Here is a 20,217-nt window from a genome sequence, read left to right on the forward strand (position 1 = left end):
TTGTTCCGATCCATCCCTGTAATGGTTTTGAGCCGTGGTGAGAAACAAACTTTAATCTACATTACATAAGAAACTTCAGTGTAGGTTTTGTCGTCCCTAGCCAAGCAATTCCGGAGAAAGGTTTTTAATGTTTCCACCCATTTTCACACATTAATGTGTCCCACTGGAAGGAGGAAAATTTGAATTTCCTTTTGGCCGATGATGATTTGTGCCAGCTTTGGTTAGAACTGCAGTGGTTCTGGAGAAGTTGAAAATGTGAAGGTCGGTACCAGACAAACAAACGTACCAACAGAAGGACGAAGGACAAACTTCGATTCGTAGAGCTCACCTGCTTCTAGCTCAGGTGACATAAAACGGTTAAAACACCGAAACAACAAAGAATACCTCAGGCCACTTTCGGGCGCAGTAACAGCAAAAGAACAAAAGAATTCCAGGCCACATTTTGCCAACAAACCAGAATTCAGTGTTAACAAAATGACGAAAGAATAAAATAAAACGAACACTGCTCTAACATGTAATCCTAAGCACGAATATTTCCCCAAAAGACAGGACGCAATGCAACGATGAAAGAAAAATTAAAGAGCATAAAATAACAAGGGTAATAAAAAACAAGTAAAAAATCAGCCGAGGCTTCTTCGGCGCAATAGTTTTTTCTGTACAGCGTATAATGCTGTATGAAACTCTCAGCCGCGGCCCATGAAACTTTCAGCCACGGCCCGGTGGTGGCCTGTGTTGTTGGCACCTATAGCCGTGCCAAAGACACGATCATGGCCAACTTTCACCTTAAATAAAATAAAAACTACTGAGGCTGTAGGGCTGCAATTTGGTGTGTTTGATGATTGGAGGGTGGATGACCCAAATACCAATTTGCAGCCCTCTAGCCACAGCACTTTTTAAGATCTGAGGGCGGACAGAAAAAGTGCGGAAGGACAGGCAAAGCCGGCACAATAGTTTTCTTTTACAGAAAACAAAAAATGCTCAGAAATCTACCCTGTATGCAGCAGGACAATAATTACGTGCATGAGTCGACTACACAAGACGATAAACTTGGAATCATAAAATGAGATACCCCTAATTACAAGAAGTAATGGCAGATTTAGTTATCACTTTCTATCCCTTTGGCAGCTTCGGAAGGTCAAGGACATCAGCGAATGAAGTAGTATAAATCAACAGTGACAAGAAATGATGATGGCAATAATTAAAATTAGTAAAAAAAAAAAAAACTCATATAAATCACAAAATCTGAAAGGAAATAAAGTATAAATACATTAACCTCCAAAATCGGCTGAAAATTTCAAGAACTACAGAAATAGAGAAAAACGGGATGAAAACACGCCTTAATTACACGATGATATTAACACAAAAATAATGAGACAAATATAAAATATTGTGAGATATTATCTATCTTATATATATATATATATATATATATATATATATATATATATATATATATATATATATATATATATATATATATATATATATATATATATATATATATATATATATATATATATATACACATACATACATACATATATATACAGTATATAAATATAAGTACATATATATATTTAGTATATAAATCGCATACACATATATATGAAACTACATTTTTATGCATCCTCATCATACGCCCATAAATACGGGAATAATTATAAAATATTTTCATTACAGCATCTCAATTTTCCATTTCCCAATACTGTATATCCCAAGAATTCGATCTGATTTCACTTACGAAAGTTTGGTCTAATGACTTGGCACTGGAACCGGTTGGTTATTCAGTAAATATCCCAAGAAAATATTGCCTTTATAACGATCAAATTCAGCTGTTATCATCATTAACATTAGTCTTATTCACGTCATATATGTATTTATCAAACATGATTATTATGCTAACCTTAGCACGACGAAACTATAACAGCATTGCTAACACACCATCCATGCAAAAATATCAGTGCAATTATTTTAAAGCGCAAAGGTACATATTTCAATTCTTCTGCTTCTATAGGACGGCCGCGTTGCGCATCTCTGACCAATTTATCCAAGACAGATTGCTATACATATCTGATAAAATATCGACATTCTCAAGGAACAAGTAAGGAGTAAAATAAAATAGCGAGAGGAATTCTGGCCAAAATTTCCTAAAACTTCTTTCCTCTCTGGAAAACCCGAAGCAATAAAAACAATGGAACATAAATCATAAATGTGTCAAATTCGTTTCAAATTCTTGTCTCCTTTCCAAGTGGAAAAACCAGGTGCTTGGAGAGATGAAAGAATAGGTCAAGGAGAGAGAGAGAGAGAGAGAGAGAGAGAGAGAGAGAGAGAGAGAGAGAGAGAGAGAGAGAGAGAGAGAGAGGATGATTTGTGAAGGATTATTAGAAACCTCTCATCCAAGATGCTGTGTACTGTTCACGTTGTTCCAGTTTTCAAAGTAACAGCGAGAGGCCGACTTTTTATAATATGTTTGTATGTCATCATGATTATAAAGTATGTGGAGGAATTAAATGCATGAAAGAACCCTTGTATGTTTTGCTGTCAGTAGAACCGGCTGTCCATCAAAAAGTTCTAATTACGCACACACATACATACACACATATATGTACATGCACACATACATACATATATACTGTATATATAAAGTATATTATACAATAATTTCTGACGTCCTTCCACACTTCCTGTACTACGTCTCATTAAATCAATATTGTCATCTGAGGTATTAAAAGAGTTACCTAGATTTTTTGAGGTAAAAAAAGGTCGTCTATTTTATTTCTTAGCGTCGACGACTCATATATTCAGATGAACAGAAATCAGAGGAAGCCGCATCTGCTCTGAAAGAAATCTGATTACAAATTTCCATAATTACATCCATCCTTTTAGTCTCTTTAAAGCCTAGGTGGTCTGAAGTCATAAAAAAAGGGTAATTTATTTAGGCCTTACAAGTTTTATACAAGTTGACATTGACAAACGGCAATTAATTTTATTAAACGGTCCCTTAGATGTTCCAGGATATCATACTGTAGGCACTTAATCTTCACATCTTTTTAACAGAAAGCAGTTATTGATGAGTGTTTAAAGAAGTTCAGAGTTATCCTGTTGATTGTGTTCCACTTCTGTGGAACTTAATTTTGAAAAATCAGAGCATGAAGATGACTCTCTCCCATCAATCATTCGCTCTCTTCTTGGCGTTAAATAAAGCAGCTCCCTGTCTTAACAAAGATCTACCAAGGATTAACTGGTGATATTGTCGTGTATGCTACCCCTTCATTCACAGTTCACTGGATACACTGTACTTGAAATATATGTAGTAGTATTTGACAACACTTAGTATTAACTCAGTCTTGAACCTTAGTTTAGACAGAGTAGAATATAATGTTTCTTTTTCCTGTGACTACAGGAATGATACTAATACCAACTGCTTTAAAGGTGTTCCTTTTTTTGTTTTTTGAACACTGTTAGGATACTACTCGTACTTTCCTATTTGGATGTCAGAAGCATCCTGAGGGTACTGTCCTTAGTAAAAAAATTTCTTAAAGTTGCAATATCAGTTATACTAAAATTTTTAACTACAATACAAGATATCGCCAGAATACTTTTTCGGTCTTGGTTTATAAGCTGCATTTTAATGGAGAGCCTCTTCTGCTACCATCCTGACTGTTTAAGAAGAGTTTGCACGAGTTTCTAGTCTTGAGTTTCTGTTTTTACTATGTCAACACTCTTATTCTCTTGAGGTACCGTCAAGTTACATCTGTAGATACCAAGAAATCTTTAAGTTTATTTTCAATGAAGCAATTATCTGTCTTGGTATTTAAGTGTCATGGAAGTTGATACTCGTAAATTTCCAGAGGGCTTCATCGCTACTTCAAGGGGTCATGTTCTGTGTCATTATATTATATATAAAACTGTGTGTGTGTATGTATGTGTGTGTGTGAATGTGTTCTCATTCTCACACCCCCGGAATATTAGTATTGATAGTCTCAGCTTAGATCCTTTGGGCTCCAGAAGAGTTGAAAGAAACAGACTTGCTTGGATGAAAACTAGGAGACAAGTGAAGGCACTTTGCTTCACTCAGCGCTGGAAGATTTTATATACGCAGTACACACACACACATTATAAATATATGTATGTATGTATGTGTGTGTACAGACATATGTGTATATATGTATATATATTATAAATTATACATTTAGAAAATGACAGGTGCTAAAAGGGAACAGCCTTCCAGTTTTTCAGCAAGTCTATGCGATGAGACTGCTAGCCCCACGCCCCATTTCTTGATCCCAGCAGATGCTGTCACCCGCCTGTAGCTGGGTGGACTGGTGGGCTGTAGGCCGGGAGGGATTCAAGACCCTGCCAAAACGCGTCAATCGATGCACCACTCAAACGTGCGGCGCCCACCTGAGTAGATTGTACCTTCCAAAGAAGGATGGTGGAGCTGTGTGTATATATATATATATATATATATATATATATATATATATATATATATATATATATATATATATATATATATGACCACTTTCCTACATCGGTTACAAAAAGGAGAAGCAGAAACGATAACAATAACACCGACGAACGCATCAAGCTGAAGAGAGACACTTTTCATCCCAGCCATCGCATTGTAATGATGCAGATGAAACTAAGCGTGGATAATATACTCGCTTAATAAACTGCCGGAAATAGAAAATGGGCTTAAAGCATTTTTTTTTAAGCAGAAAATTACTACCCGCCCCCTCCACCCCCGCCTCGTCACATTCCACTACCAAATTCTCAGACTCTCTCTCTCTCTCTCTCTCTCTCTCTCTCTCTCTCTCTCTCTCTCTCTCTCTCTCTCTGTGGCACACACCGAAACAGCCATCCCCTCTAATCCCCGAGGCGAATACCTCTAAGGTCCATTATCATATTGCCAACACACTGGAAAATATCCTTAACGCCACCGAATCCCACGGATCAAAATATCAGGCCATGGCTCAGGTGTTTTAAAAAACTTCAATTTTGGCTCATACTCTACCCTTACCATGCCACCTCCCTCTGCCAACGACCCCCTGGATCCCTCCTACCCCTTTCTTTTCGCCTCTCCTCCCCTACAATCTAGCAAGGACCCCCTTCCCCAAGACTATACCCCTCCCAACCTCTACTTCCCCAACACCTCTGTGGTGTATTGATGACCGCCCACACTTACAGTCGTTAGATGGCGGGATTGGATGGGGTGGGTGGGTTGTGGGTCCTAGTGGCACCAGGAAAGACTGGGTGGGAGGAGTGTGCGAGTGTGGGCGTAGGGGATGAGGCACTTCTTGAGGACACTTCCAGAGGCGACCGCCAAGGGGCGTGAAAGTGGATGAAGGTGGCCAGCAACATTATATAGATTATATTTTGCCTCGATGGCAATGATTTCTAATCCGGAAATATTTTCATGGAATAACAGTAAAAACCTTTTAGCGACTGAAGCATCCAGTGCATGTACAGTAAAGACACACTGCTTCCATTAAATCACAAAGGAACGAAAAACAAAGCAAGCAAACTATCTTAAGGCAATGTATAAAATACGACGGCGGAACCAAGACCTCATATTAACACGGGAGAGGGGAAGAAGCATGTGGCCAATTCTAATGCAATGTCAACACCTCATGTTTGGGGGGGGAAAGCGTACAGCCATCGTTAAAGCAAGTCATAAACCAACATAAAACAAGGGGAATTGTATAAATAAGTGGAAGATGCTATCAGGGCTACAAGCAAAACAGGAGGACGACTAACTAAAGCCAAAGGAAAGGACACAAACACACGTACATGCAAATAAAGGAGAGGACACAAACACAGAAACACTCGTACAAGCAAATAAAGGAGAGGACACAAACACAGCAACACATGTACAAGCAAATAAAGGAGAGGACACAAACACGAAACACTCGTACAAGCAAATAAAGGAGAGGAACAAACGCAGCAACACAAAACACACGTACAAGCAAATAAAGGAGAGGACACAAACACGAAACACACGTACAAGCAAATAAAGGAGAGGAACAAACGCAGCAACACAAAACACACGTACAAGCAAATAAAGGAGAGGACACAAACACAGAAACACTCTGTACAAGCAAATAAAAAGGAGAGGAACAAAATGCAGCAAACACAAAACACACGTACAAGCAAATAAAGGAGAGGACACAAACACACGTACAAGCAAATAAAGGGAAGGAGACAAACAAGAGTAATACTAAACACAAGTACAAGCCAAAAGCACGGGCAAAGAAGGCATGCACAGATCGACACATTAAGGGAAGGGTCCTCCTCACATATGGGCAACGTTAAAGAAGAGCAATGCAAGGGGGGGCCCATTGCACCCATTAGATCCATTCTCCTCGTAAAATAAGGGAGCTATGGAGGGGGAGAAGTCATCAACAACGAGCCACGGAGTCGAATTTGCTACATTTGCGTTCTCTCCTTTCATCCAGGAGCCATCTTTAATTTGTTAAGACAGTCTCCTAAATCGGTGAGCGAATTGTTGATTTTGCGTTTGAGGGTCAGTGTCTGTGTGTGTCTCTCTCTCACTCTCTGTCTCTCTGTATTTCCTTATCTTTCTCTCTCTGTCTCTGTCTGCCCCTCTCTTATGTAAACACGCACGCGCCCCTATACACACACGTATATATACACATACACATATATATACACATATATGTAAACACACATATAAATATATGTATATATATATTCATGCAGGTACGTAACTTTAATTTTGGTATGAATACACGTATACTAATAAACAACACCGACCTCTAATAATTACAATAGAAAAGAAAACACTGAGAGAGAGAGAGAGAGAGAGAGAGAGAGAGAGAGAGAGAGAGAGAGATTTCCTCTATTGCATTCACCGGACAGTGAAATTTTCCGGTCTACCTTAAAAATCACTGAAATGCATTAATATTCACCTCGGATTTCAGAAGACTTTTCTGCCGCCTAACTGGTAACACAAATATTGACAGCGCTTTAATTTACGAAAACATTATACCCTGCTTTTCAATGAAATCAGTTGTTTTATGAAAACGAAAATCTTAAAGCTTTTTTTTTCTTATGAAAACCTTTCATTTACGAAATAAAACAGCTTTAAGCTTTTTTCATAGAATTCATGAAAACGTTTAAATTAAGATCAAGAAATTGACCAAGGTTTTTTTTCCTCAAACCAATAAGAACTTTTAAGTTTAGGTAACGAGAGTATCCTATTTTCCTCCTGAATCAGTAAAACCTCTTTAATATAAGGAATGGTATGGCATCACGTTTCATCACCGCGCCTTTCCCCTAATAATGAAAGAGACCTTTCTATGTACGGAACAGAATAACTTTATACTCCTCTGGTTGAATCAGCTAAAGCTTTTGAATCTGAATAATGAAGGAGTAGCAAGCTTTCTCTTAGACTTAAGGGGAAAACATTTTTTTCCCTCTAGAAGAGAGAAGAGCATCATTATTTTTATTTTGAATCTGTAGAATCTTATGATTAAATTAGGAAATTGCATAACATACTTTTGAAATTATAGAACATTAAGTATTTAGCTAATGAGAATTCTTATAATGTGGAATAAAATAAATGTTACGGGAAGATTATAAGAGAGAGAGAGAGAGAGAGAGAGAGAGAGAGAGAGAGAGAGAGAGAGAGAGAGAGAGAGACTCCTTGGGTTTGCTGAAAAGAGCCGTATTTGTAATTCTTATGACTAGAAGAGGATTTCACAGCATAACTCGCTCGTTGAAACCCGATGATAAAAGGGAGAATCAGGGGAAAAAGTCTTTTCACAATAATAATAATAATAATAATAATAATAATAATAATAATAATAATAATAATAATAATAATAATAATAATAATAATAATAATGTATTTTTCTTTACCAAAATGTGATAAAGTATTGTCCAATATTAACGTAGAAGAAAAAAGAATTATAAAGAAAATTAAGATGCAATATAAAATGAACTCAGATGATGAGGCCACCCTATTTAACAAGACTGTTAAGAGGAGTGGTTACTTACTTAATAATAATAATAATAATAATAATAATAATAATAATAATAATAATAACAATAATAATAATAATGGGGATATAAATCCTTTTGAAAAAGGGAATCGATCAGATTCCCAGAAGCTCTCTGTGCAGATTTTTTCAAATATATTATAATAATAATAATAATAATAATAATAATAATAATAATGAGAAGTGGAACTACGTAGTTTGGGTCTGCAACGAAAATCTCAGAAAACGGATAATATTTCAATTACGTTTCTTGGTGGGAGGAGGAAGACATTACCAAAAGCTTCAGTTTCAGCGAAATCTCTCTCCAAAAAACCGGCTGCCATACTTCCGGGCTGCGAACAATCGATAAAAAGGCCGTTACCTCCGTTATCTGCAGGGAACATTCTTCGCACTCTCGCGAGATCGGCGTTCAGTAACTGCTTCAACCCCAGCCACAATAATGTACACGCAACGTTACACTATATGCACAACAACATAACGATATTCATATAAACTACTGTTCTACACGCATATAATATCCATATAATATTATATATATATATATATATATATATATATATATATATATATATATATATATATATATATATATATATATATATATATATATATATATATACAATTTGCTATGCGCGTTTCCCAGTTCAAAGCGATATCCCTGCACGTACTTCTGGATGAGGTTGCTTTCCAAATGCGACCCACCACAGCCGTCTAATTACCAAGGACATAGCTTTGTGCTTACCTCAACTAGGCCCGATCGGATTTAACGGGAACGACCTCGAAAACAATACTCGCCCGGGCATCGAATCCGGGAGCGAGTGAAGCAAGCAACCTAGCCACTGGACCACGAGCGCCATGTCTGTATATATGTATATAAAAATATATAAATATATATATATATATAATATATTTATATATTTTACCTTTCTCTTTCTTTCTCGCTCCCTCCTCAAACGATGTATTTTTTTTTTTGAAAGTCTAACTCATACAATACTTTGCTCACCTTCTGTTCACTTTTTTCTGTTCAACAGTGAACAAACTGGCTGCTACAACCTGCCGTTCAAAAGCTTAAGCATACTACACAAGGTTCAAGAAAAAGAAAAAAGCAATGGAAATGTTGATATAGCAAGGCTGCAAAGAACTAAAACGTGTTGGCTGAGCAAATGTTTAAACACGAGGTCTTGCCCTATACATCACTCAAAATAGAAGACGATATATTATTATCAGGAATACGGGAATGGAATAAAAAAATATTGTTATTCCTTAAAATAAATGTACGTAGATTAACTTGTCTGAAACTTGCACTTAGAATATATACTTTTGAAATAGGAATATACACTTTTTGAAATATACAGTTGGAAATATACTTTTTGAAACAAAATCTTTTGTAACTGATATTTTGAAAATAAATTTTCGGTCTCTCTAAAACTGCTATTATTTTCACCAAAAAATATGAAACACATAACGTCTGAAGAATGTTAAACGTATCATCTTCAGAAAACCATTTTTTTCAAGACCAACCTTTTTTGTGTGTTTTTTGCCCTGAAAGTTTCGAGACAAAAAATCATTCGACCATAAATATAAAATATCTGCAACGACAATATCAACTCTTAGGGCTAATAATAACTTCAGTTTATTCAAAGAGCAAGAAATTTTTCTTGTCAAGAAACTTCGTAAGGAAGAGGATTTTATCACCGAAATAATCCTCCGATAATAAAGGAGCTGCGATAAGAGAGTACTCTTTTAAAGAATCCTCTTAAAGAGTATATAGAGCATTCTCCTGGAAACTGAGCTCTCCTCTTTTAAAGAAACCTCTTAAAGAGTACATAGAGCATTCTCCTGGAAACTGAGCTCTCCAAGTGGGATCGCTCCTTCGCCAAACTTCCGAAGTTTAAGCAGATAAGAAACGAAGAAAAAATTGGGGGAAAAAAATCTTAGACACACTGATCGTCTTCTGCCGTAAAAAATAAGTTCCTTTTCTTCGCTCATTACTGATTCTACGTGACCGGGCTCGATATCTTATTATTAAATTCTCCCGGGTCTGATTTTTCTTTTCATTTTTTTTGACCCGCAACAATCTCAGCTGCTGATATTTTACAAGTAATTTATGTGTTAAGATTAATACTGACACTTCCGGAAACAAGGCTTGAATGGCGCAGGTTTTAAATTAATATAATCCTCTTCGCTCGAGTCCTATTTCTGTAATTTCGTACTACGGTAACTGTGTGCCCCACGGAAGCGTGCTTTTACAAGCGTTTAGTTTTTCCAGCTCCTTTCACAGGAGGACGAACAAATTATAATAATAATTGCTGCACAGGCATCGACTGGGTGCCTCAAGGAAGAGTTCGAATGACACTTCAAGGTAGATCTGGTGATAGGCAACCTCTGATTGACATGTTTTTCAATTAACGCGTAATGATAGGGAAATATATTCATGCCTCCTTGTTTTCTTCTAGAATATACAATAAGTGTCAATGAAAAAACTAAAATAAATGCCAGAATCAGGATGATGATTGTCATTAGGTTAAGAGGTTATACCATCTATTCCGTTATTCATAATATACTGTCTTTTAAATTTAACATTTTATATTTTCTATCACGTGCCTGAAACTATTCTGATGTTATAAAATAGAATCTTGTAAATAGCTAAAAAAATTGTTTTCAAATATTTCAAAGCGTCCATAATAATACTTGTGATTTCTTTCTAATGCACTATACTTCCTTATTGATTGTAATTGTTTGCTATATTAATTTCTTACACTTCAAAAATTCTTACTCTTTTCTGGATAAATGGAGAAAAAGTACAGTTCTCTGAATGGCACTGTACGTGAAGACTAAATGTCCTCAAACTTCGTTTGCCATGAATGTAAATTTATACGTCAGAGAATATAATGGCAGTCACCATTTGCTTAATGGAGAATATGACGACAGACATTTAATTACCTTGCACAATTTCCTCTGGGAAAAAATATAATTACTTTCCATTCAGAAATAAGTTTTAATTCCGACAATTATTCTTCACATTATAAAATGTAAAATACTAAAATCAACTTGTAAAAACTCAAATTATATTCAGAGACCCACTTACATATTTGAACTAAATTCCTTTCATGAACAACTTTAATTCTCTTGGAGCGATATGAGAACCTGAACATCGGCGAGCTATGCCATTATACATTTACAACATTTACATAATGGTAATTATGGCTTGCGAAACTGAAGGCTAATATAAAGGTCATTTCACATAATGGGTAAAACTAGTGTACGAATTAGCGATCCGACGTAAAGCAAGTCTCATATAGGTAATTGGTGCAAGTTTGGGTAAAACATCACTAAAAAAAATTAACATTTATATGCATAAATAAGCATGCGCGCGCACATGCACACACGCATATATAAGTATGCATGTATGTGTGTATGAGTGTTTATATATATATAATTATATTTACATATATATATAATATATACATAATATATATATTTATACACATAAATAAAGATAAAATCCACGAAGGAAACGGAAACACTGGAGTGCTGCGAGGCCTTTCGACGCCAGGTCCTTTATTTAACTAGTAAAGGACCTAACGTCGAAAGGCCTCACAGCACTCCAGTGTTTCCATTTCCTTCGTGGATTTTATCTTTATTTATATATTCATCACGTTCCATATTTTCGTGATTCAGTTATACATATACATATATATATATATATATATATATATATATATATATATATATATATATATATATATATAATATAAACTTCAGAAAACCGGCCATTGGGAGAATGTACAACAAAGGGCATTAGAGGCAGTCACCTTGCAGCATTTCACCTATTTATCTGCCAACGACTCTATCCAAGGTACTGAAAAAAACCTGCTTTCATTTTACAAGAAGCTCATAAAATCCAAAGTAAAAATATATATAAGTATAAAGTTACAGAATAACAAAATATTCTAGTCACACAAATATTAGGGAGAGACATAGAAGGAAAATTCTGTCGACTGAGATGAACCGTTTGAGAGAGAGAGAGAGAGAGAGAGAAAGAGAGAGAGAGAGATTTATAAAGACTTACGATTTTCTCTGCACTCAGGAGGCGTCGCCGTCCAGATCCCATTGGCTTGACACTGTCGCTCCTCCTGGCCTATCAAGTGGTATCCCTGAAAAGAAAACGGGAATGAAGTGATCCAATTTATATAGTTTTTGCAGATATTAACATTAACACTGGAACATTAGTCTTTTCGCAGTTAGAATAATGACAAAGAATGAAATAATACCATTATAAAATGTTTCCGACAACCATAATTTCAAGGGGTGACCGATTACTTCAAGCATAAACATATTTCTGCTGTATGAACAATATACTAAAAAGAACAGGAAAATCTGATTCAGGATTAATAAGAATTATGGAAATCTTCCATCCTACAAATACACTGTAAATGAAATAAAACTGACAAATAAATAAAAACTATTAGAAAAAATACACCTGATTTGTTGGAACGAATCAGGAGAAAGAAACGCAAAATAAAAAAAATCGAAAGCCGTAACAAGCAAAAGATGAATGACTAAAAATCATGGAGAAAAAATGAAAATGAATGTGATGCTGGAGCTATCCTGTCAGTGATGAGCCCTGGGGGTTTATCCTTTCTCCCCCTCCCCTCTCCTAACCTCTCCCCCCCCCGGCCAATTCCGGTCCCTTTGGCTGGAAACCCGTGCCTAAAAACATTCGGGGGATGTGTAAACCATTTTGAAATTAACATGGCAGCTAATAGTCAGAATTTTATTTGCAGCCCGGGTATCGGCAAATATTAACTCCTAAACGTGTGTTTTTATTTCAGATGTTTTCAGAATGAGTTTTTTTTTTTTTTTTGAGTACTGAGTAAACTCCCGTGTGCGCCATAAACGCCACTGACGTTATTGTTTTCGACAACAATGTTCTTGTTTGTTTGCTTGCAATTAGGAATGAGCTCTTGGTGTTTCGGAGTGCGAGTTAAACGCAATAAGTCTTGACACAGCTGTCACACACAAACAGCGCTGCTGCTGCTGCTGCTGTTGCCGAAAGTCCCTGCAACTGAAACTGTACAGCATCGATTTCGCCTGACTTATGCTGGCAGACGAACTAGTAAACTAAATATACGAGAAAACTGGAGCGGGTCGTACCGGGTCTCGATGAACTTTCCTTGCAACTCGCCCCAAACATCCATGACTTCAAAAAAAAAAAAAAAAAAAAAAAAAAAAAAAAAAAAAAGCAAGTATTGAAAAGTGTTGAAATACAGCGATATATCTCCTTCCGCTTTACATATAAAGTTGGCCTTTCAAGCGCTCTGAGGTTTAATTTTTTGATGCAGAGTCCGATGGAGGGGGCAAACTTAAGAAGGTTTGAAAGGAAAAGGGGAAAACAAGAGCAAGAAAAAATTTCTAAAGCTTAAAAAGAATAAAGACGAGAAACCGTAAGCCAACGGTTGAGTGATGATTACTTTTATCTTATATATTATCAGATGGGAAAAGGTCACCTGACAGGTATCACGAGGCTCCCTCAGTGAAGCAGGCACGCACTCAGTTTAGCAAGACAAACAATCAATTTTTCCTACGTTCTGAAATGTGACTCATGACTGACAAGCAATGTTCCTCATTGGCCGGGTGGGTACCGTTCTCAGCTAGCACTCTGCTGGCCCCGCGTTCCAATCTCCGACCGGCTAATGAAGAATTAGAGGAATTTATTTCTGGTGATAGAAATTCATTTCTCGCTGTAATGTGGTTCGGATTCCACAATAAGCTGTAGGTCCCGTTGCTAGGTAACCAATTGGTTCTTAGCCAGGTAAAATAAATCTAATCCTTCGGGCCAGGCCTAGGAGAGCTGTTAATCAGCTCAGTGGTTGGTGAAGAAATGACAACAACAAGAATTTGTCTTTATATCCTCCAGTGTTGTAAATATTCAACCGTTACTAATTCTTAGAAATTCCGGTTGGTAGCTAATACCAACGGTCTTCTTTTTCCCTACATTTCTTTTTCTAATAACTTTATCACTGCTGAAATACAAAAAGTAGTTTAGAATACTTGATGACTGGCAGAAAATGCATCAGCAAAAATTTAACTAAGGCAGCCAACATCGGAAACACTAACACCACAAAAGTATCGAGCAAGTTCTCCTATCCAGCAGAATCTGGCATCTTTTTCATCGACTAGTTTCTCTCAGCGTCAATAGATGGCTTTACAAAAAAACCTCACATTTTTTTCTTTGATGTCTGCAGTACGAGGGAAAGTGGGAGAAGGACTCATTCCTAGTCTTTTAGCATTCTTCAGGGACACAAAGATCTGCCCGAAAATAAAAGCCGCAGCCCCACAATAACAGCCTCGGGACTCCAAATCCTGCCTCGGCTCAAAATAGCTATTTTTAATACATACAGTTTCAAGAATACTTGCGGTTCTAGAAATTTTGAAATAAGCTGAAGACGTTACTTGACAAGAAATGGTCCCCGGTAACTGTAACAAACGAATTTTGTCGTCGTTCCTCGTATATCATATATTTTGAGAGAGAGAGAGAGAGAGAGAGAGAGAGAGAGAGAGAGAGAGAGAGAGAGAGAGAGAGAGAGTTAGCTACTCTTAGAGTTTGCCTCTGAAAACTTTATAAATTATGCTAAGCTGGAGCCAGTGATCTCTCTCTCTCTCTCTCTCTCTCTCTCTCTCTCTCTCTCTCTATATATATATATATATATATATATATATATATATATAAATGTCAAATTAATGAAACCACTAGGGCGTTGCCTGAGTTAATACGGTGTAGTCATATGTATCATTATCCCGTTAAAATATTCGTCATTACTACAAGGTATATATATCGAGATATGGGTAGCTTCGGACATATACAGTCTCTAGCTAAAATTTAGCTTGATAACAAATAATTATCGTTATCGATTTCGAGGAAAATGGGAATCATAAAGTTATATACCCGGTTAGACATACGGTACCATATTTCATGTTAACCCAAAAAGTAATTTTTGGAGGATTAAGTTGGTTAAGCCATGAGGACATTAAGGATTTTTATCTTGCGCTGCCACCTTAAAAGGATCGACGCTTAATCCATATGGATGTACAACAGTTCGATGAGCTACCGTCCGCTGAAGAAAATGGTCATTTATATAGAGAGCAAACTGTGGTACTGAGGAACATGGAAGTCCATCCAAGACGTATATTTGGAAGGAGCCGATACCGTACACGTTATCTAAAACGAACAAATCTTACGGCGGAGAAACCACTTGGATTAAATTTATATTAGGTATGAACCTCAGTCAGCCATTTCTGGGCGAGAATTCACTGATGCCGGGTGCTTCGCCCTGCTGTACCCAAGGAACTGATTGACCTATAGTAAGTAATTCACTGTGAAGATGAAGAAGGAGAAAGACGAATAAAAAATGGGAAAAGCGAGGGAGGAATGAAAAGCAAATAAAAAAGATGAAAAGGGGAACTTGAGAGCTAAAAAAAAAATGAACGAGGTTTGAAACACACATGAAAAATTAACTTTGGCAAATTTGTCTCAAATTCAAAGCCCGAACAAAGCGATGACAGAATGACTAAAAAAAAAAAACAGAAAAAATAAATTATCTGAGCCTCGAAAATCAAAATAATGATAAAACGGAATATATTGGTATTTAGAGACGAAAGCTGAAACTCTTAGAGAGGAAAAACCCTCATTTTATATTTTATTTTCAGGGAGATTAATATTTCTTACCCTTAAAGCTTACTCGCAAGGTAATGGGCTCCATTCCCTCAAGTTAATCCTTTGCCTTTGATAAATTTCTTTCTATACATATTCATTTTATATTGTGCAGTACCTGATTATTGTTACTTCAAAAATATCAGTTCTACACTCCAGTTACAAGCATTTTTATTTTCTTTATCAACTGGCCTTTCTCTGACTGCCTGTATCGCTCCATTCATAATGACATAAGACACTTTTAATACCAAACCAATCACTCTCCTTCTGCGTATTCTAAAACGCCTCATTTCCATCACAAGAACTTTAAATTGCTCTCAGTAACTTATCTTGTGCACCATATATCCTTAACACCCACTGTATAGGCTCCCTATAGATTCTATCGTAAGTTTTTTTCTAGGTCAATGTATGCCATGCAAGACCTTTTTTAGTTTACTTTGAAACTTCTCACATAAGCGCTTCATGTACATACATACATACAGTATATATATATATATATATATATATATATATATATATATATATATATATATATATATATTATATAGTATATATATATATATATATACTGTATAACAAGGGGGCATCCAGGAAAAGCCAGATTTTAAAATCATATCTTCCACGCAAGAAGAGGCGGGACTAACAACTTTAGAATCAATCTTAATTAAAACTACCATCCCCTCTTTAAGCACCCAGATAGCCTCCACACCGCTATTCACAGCATAACCAGTTGTTTGTTTATATTTTGGTCTCCACTTCAGCTTTTACTTGCCCGCTTTCTTTTTTAGATGTTTTAGTTTCTTTTTTAACTCAGTTTAGGTGGGTTATGTCCGTCCTTATAGTGAATTTTAAATTATTATTTGATTTTCTTCGTTTTTTATATGATTTTAAGTGAATTTTTTTTTTGTGTGAATTGCAGCGTTGAAGATGCAGTGAGACAAAATAAACTGTTGTTCCAATATACGTTCTGCCTTTTCCTGGACGCCCTCTTGATAGCTACTATGAAGCTTACAGCTATATGACTATATATATATATATATATATATATATATATATATATATATATATATATATATATATATATATGTATATATATATTATATATATACTATATATATATATATATATATATATATATATATATATATATATATATATATATATATATATATATTATACACTGTATATACTGCAGTATGTATATATATATATATATATATATACATATTCTATGCTTACTACAAGCTCATTAAATCGTTATCAACTTTAAAATAATAATAATTTCTACCACTTAGTCATTACTTTCCTGATCAGAAACGAGTGGCTTACTGAAGAACTACTGTGGATGAATAAACAAGTCACAGAATTCAATTATGTCCGTAACCCACGCGCATTTGAAAAAAAAAAAAAAAAAACGAACGTTTATTTATACTCCTCTAATGCTTTGGTATACTAACTTTGAATCTAAAATGTTTTCACGAAATATTCAGGCCTTCAGGTCATTTGTTTTTAACTAAAAATATATACTATTAATATAATAGTTTGAAGATCAGTTTGTCATCATGTCATGATATTTGTAACGTGTATGTATTTTCAAACAGTTAATTAGTGATTCGATCTTACAAGCTTTCATGAGATATTCAGTATGACATGGATCTCATTTATTAACACATGCTTTTGTATGCCTCTGAACAAATATATCTAAAAATGTTTGCATTTCATGTAAATTATATAATCTGTAAATCCAAAAGTCTGCACTTCATGTAAATTATATAATCTGTAAATCCAAAAGTCTGCCCTTCATGTAAATTATGTAATCTGTAAAACAAAAATTATCTTCTGAAACCTAAACACCTAAAAATAATATTCAAACTAAATAGTTTTTCACTCCCATCCTTTGAACTGGAGCACTGAAAACAAATGGATAAATTAGGGCTTCTCTTTGTACTGAAGTCTAAATTCGCGAGTCATACTAATCCCAAATGGTATTCACCCATTCCATCTGTGTTAATCTATTAATGTGAGAGAGCGCCATTGCAAAGACTTCAATAAACCCTAGGAAATTTATGAATTCCACTCCACTTAGAATAGATTTGCTACGCAAGCTTTTATATGGACAGCTCAAATACTTCAAGGTATAAGCTGGAAAAAATGTATGGGACGTGATGATGGCACTATGAGTAAATTAGCTTCAAATTTCAATATGTATTACATTCGTTTTACTCTACAGAATTTCTTTCCCTTTCCCGTCGCCACAAAAACATACACACACACACACACACACACACACACACATATATATATATATATATATATATATATATATATATATATATAAAGACAAAATCCATGAAGGAAAGAGAAACAGTGGAGCGCTGCGAGGCCTTTCGACTGTCGTCCTTTACTTAGTGTCTGCTAAGAAAAGGATGACAGTCGAAAGTCCTCGCAGCACTCCAGTGTTTCTCTTTCCTTCGTGGATATTGTCTTTATTTATATATTCATCACGTTCCATATTTTCGTGATTCAGTTATACATGTATATATATGTGCGTGTGTATGTAATGTTTTTGTGTCACTAATCTGAAAAATTACGTGATATAATGTCATCAGATTATATGACCAGGAAACGAAGTAACTAAGGGAAGCTGACACTTGCTTCGTTATGCGCGCTAAACCTTGCCAGCGATTAATAGTGTAATAATTACAACTGAAATCTCTCCAACCTCTGCTACACATACAGTTTACTTTTTAAAACTACAATGCAATTCTCAGTGATGTAAATATTTGAAATGAAAGACTGAAAATGAAGTGACCTGTAGCAAGCAAACCCACTAAGCAAACCTGTGTAATGTAGTCTGTAGTCTGTGTAATTCTACGTAATTATCTGCTGTTGATGATGAAGGATTACCCTTGCAGTATTAAAGAGGATGAGATAAAGAAGACTAAGCATCTCAGATCCCTGAGGTGGAAATAAAGCTTAACAGGGGATCATGACGGCGAATCCTTGAAACGGAGTTCATGCTACGGGCACTATAGAACTGAAAATACGGTAGACAAAGAAAAAATTGAAAGTAAAGAGGTTTAAGTTGGAGATGCGCTGGATGCTAATGTGTTTGGTGCCTCCAGCAGAACTGGATTAAATCAAGACACTAGTAACAATCCATTTGCAAACACAGCTTGTTCCAGACTAACTCAGTACGCATCTTCCATTATCCTTTATTGGTTGTCCTACTTCACAATATAATGCATATTACACATGTAAATGGCCTCTGCAACCTAAAGTTTCGTTCATGATTGAATAGTTGAAGTAATTACCGATGAGCATTTTAAATGCATGGTTAAATGGTAAAGTAGATACGTAAATGAAAGTAAAGGTTCTATGTATTTCACAAGAAGACACATTATGGTGATACTGAAACCAGTTAGGGAAACACTACCCACCTGTGCGGTGCAGATGCAGGTAAAGCAAAGCATTTATATAAAAAAAACGCAAGCTCCTACTATTAATTTACGTAGATCAGAAGTTCTCCACGAGCGTGATCTCCATGTGAAAAAGTATCTCGAAATATCAAAGGTTTCTGACAACATTGTAACCGCAAAAGAATGCAAGAAAAGCAATGGGGCAATTTGATAAACACACATTTCACAGGAGAATCCACGTGATGAGAGAGAAGGTGAGATTCTTGGGCTCAGCAACAGAAATGTGAATAAAAATAAATAACGAAAAGGTATACTTTCCCGCATAAATAAGATCTTTATTTTTCTGTTATCTATACTACCCACCTTCAAGCATAAAATCACATCGCTTACGGTAAAACCTGATATACACATGAATAAAACGTTCTCCTGGTGCACCACAATACGTCGTGTCTGTGTGTGTGTGTGTATGTCAGTGAGAGATATATATACGCACCAAACTTAAGTGTTTGTAGACCCTTTTCCCCAGCTATTCTCAGCCATCTCTCCTGTGAACTCGTCAAACTAATACAATAAAGACGCCCTGATGCCAACAGACTCTCCCCTTCGGGAATGGAAACGACAAAGAAAAAGTTTGGAATCTACTGACATACGATTTACTTCCCGCGTGAGAAAACACGCACAAAAAAAGTACTTGAAGAGAAATTTGATTGGCTGATTAAATGGGCTCTTTCCTGGAGTCCCGACAGCGATGTTGTTGGGCTAAATGTGGCGAGGTACGCGGCTGCTCTGGTTCTCATAGAATGTCGTTTGGAAGTGGTTTTGCATAATGGATTCGGCATCACAACATCACGATTACCACGATAATAGCCTGATGGATATACGCTTTTATATTAGATAAAACCACTTGGGAATTAATTTGTAAGGCTATGACATTAAACGTAACGGATAGTTTGTTGGGAAAATTACTTTAATAAGAGTAAAATTGCAATTCTTAGATACCATAAAGGCAAGTATTAAGGCACAAGAGCAAATTTAGAAAAGTTTCTCGAGCGAAACGGAA

General features: G+C 35.8%; 1 protein-coding gene across 8 annotated transcripts in view; it reads right to left on the reverse strand.

Moving 5' to 3' along the window:
• LOC136828892 (sushi, von Willebrand factor type A, EGF and pentraxin domain-containing protein 1-like) overlaps positions 1-20,217 on the reverse strand; it is a 757,486-nt gene that overhangs the window by 78,433 nt on the left and 658,836 nt on the right. For all 8 annotated transcript variants that reach the window (XM_067087200.1, XM_067087201.1, XM_067087203.1 and 5 more), the window contains exon 5: positions 12,097-12,181. In XM_067087200.1, coding sequence (XP_066943301.1) covers positions 12,097-12,181 — 85 coding nt within the window. The remainder of the gene's footprint in view (positions 1-12,096; positions 12,182-20,217) is intronic.

This window comes from Macrobrachium rosenbergii, chromosome 43, assembly GCF_040412425.1.
Source record: "Macrobrachium rosenbergii isolate ZJJX-2024 chromosome 43, ASM4041242v1, whole genome shotgun sequence".
Taxonomy (NCBI): domain Eukaryota; kingdom Metazoa; phylum Arthropoda; class Malacostraca; order Decapoda; family Palaemonidae; genus Macrobrachium; species Macrobrachium rosenbergii.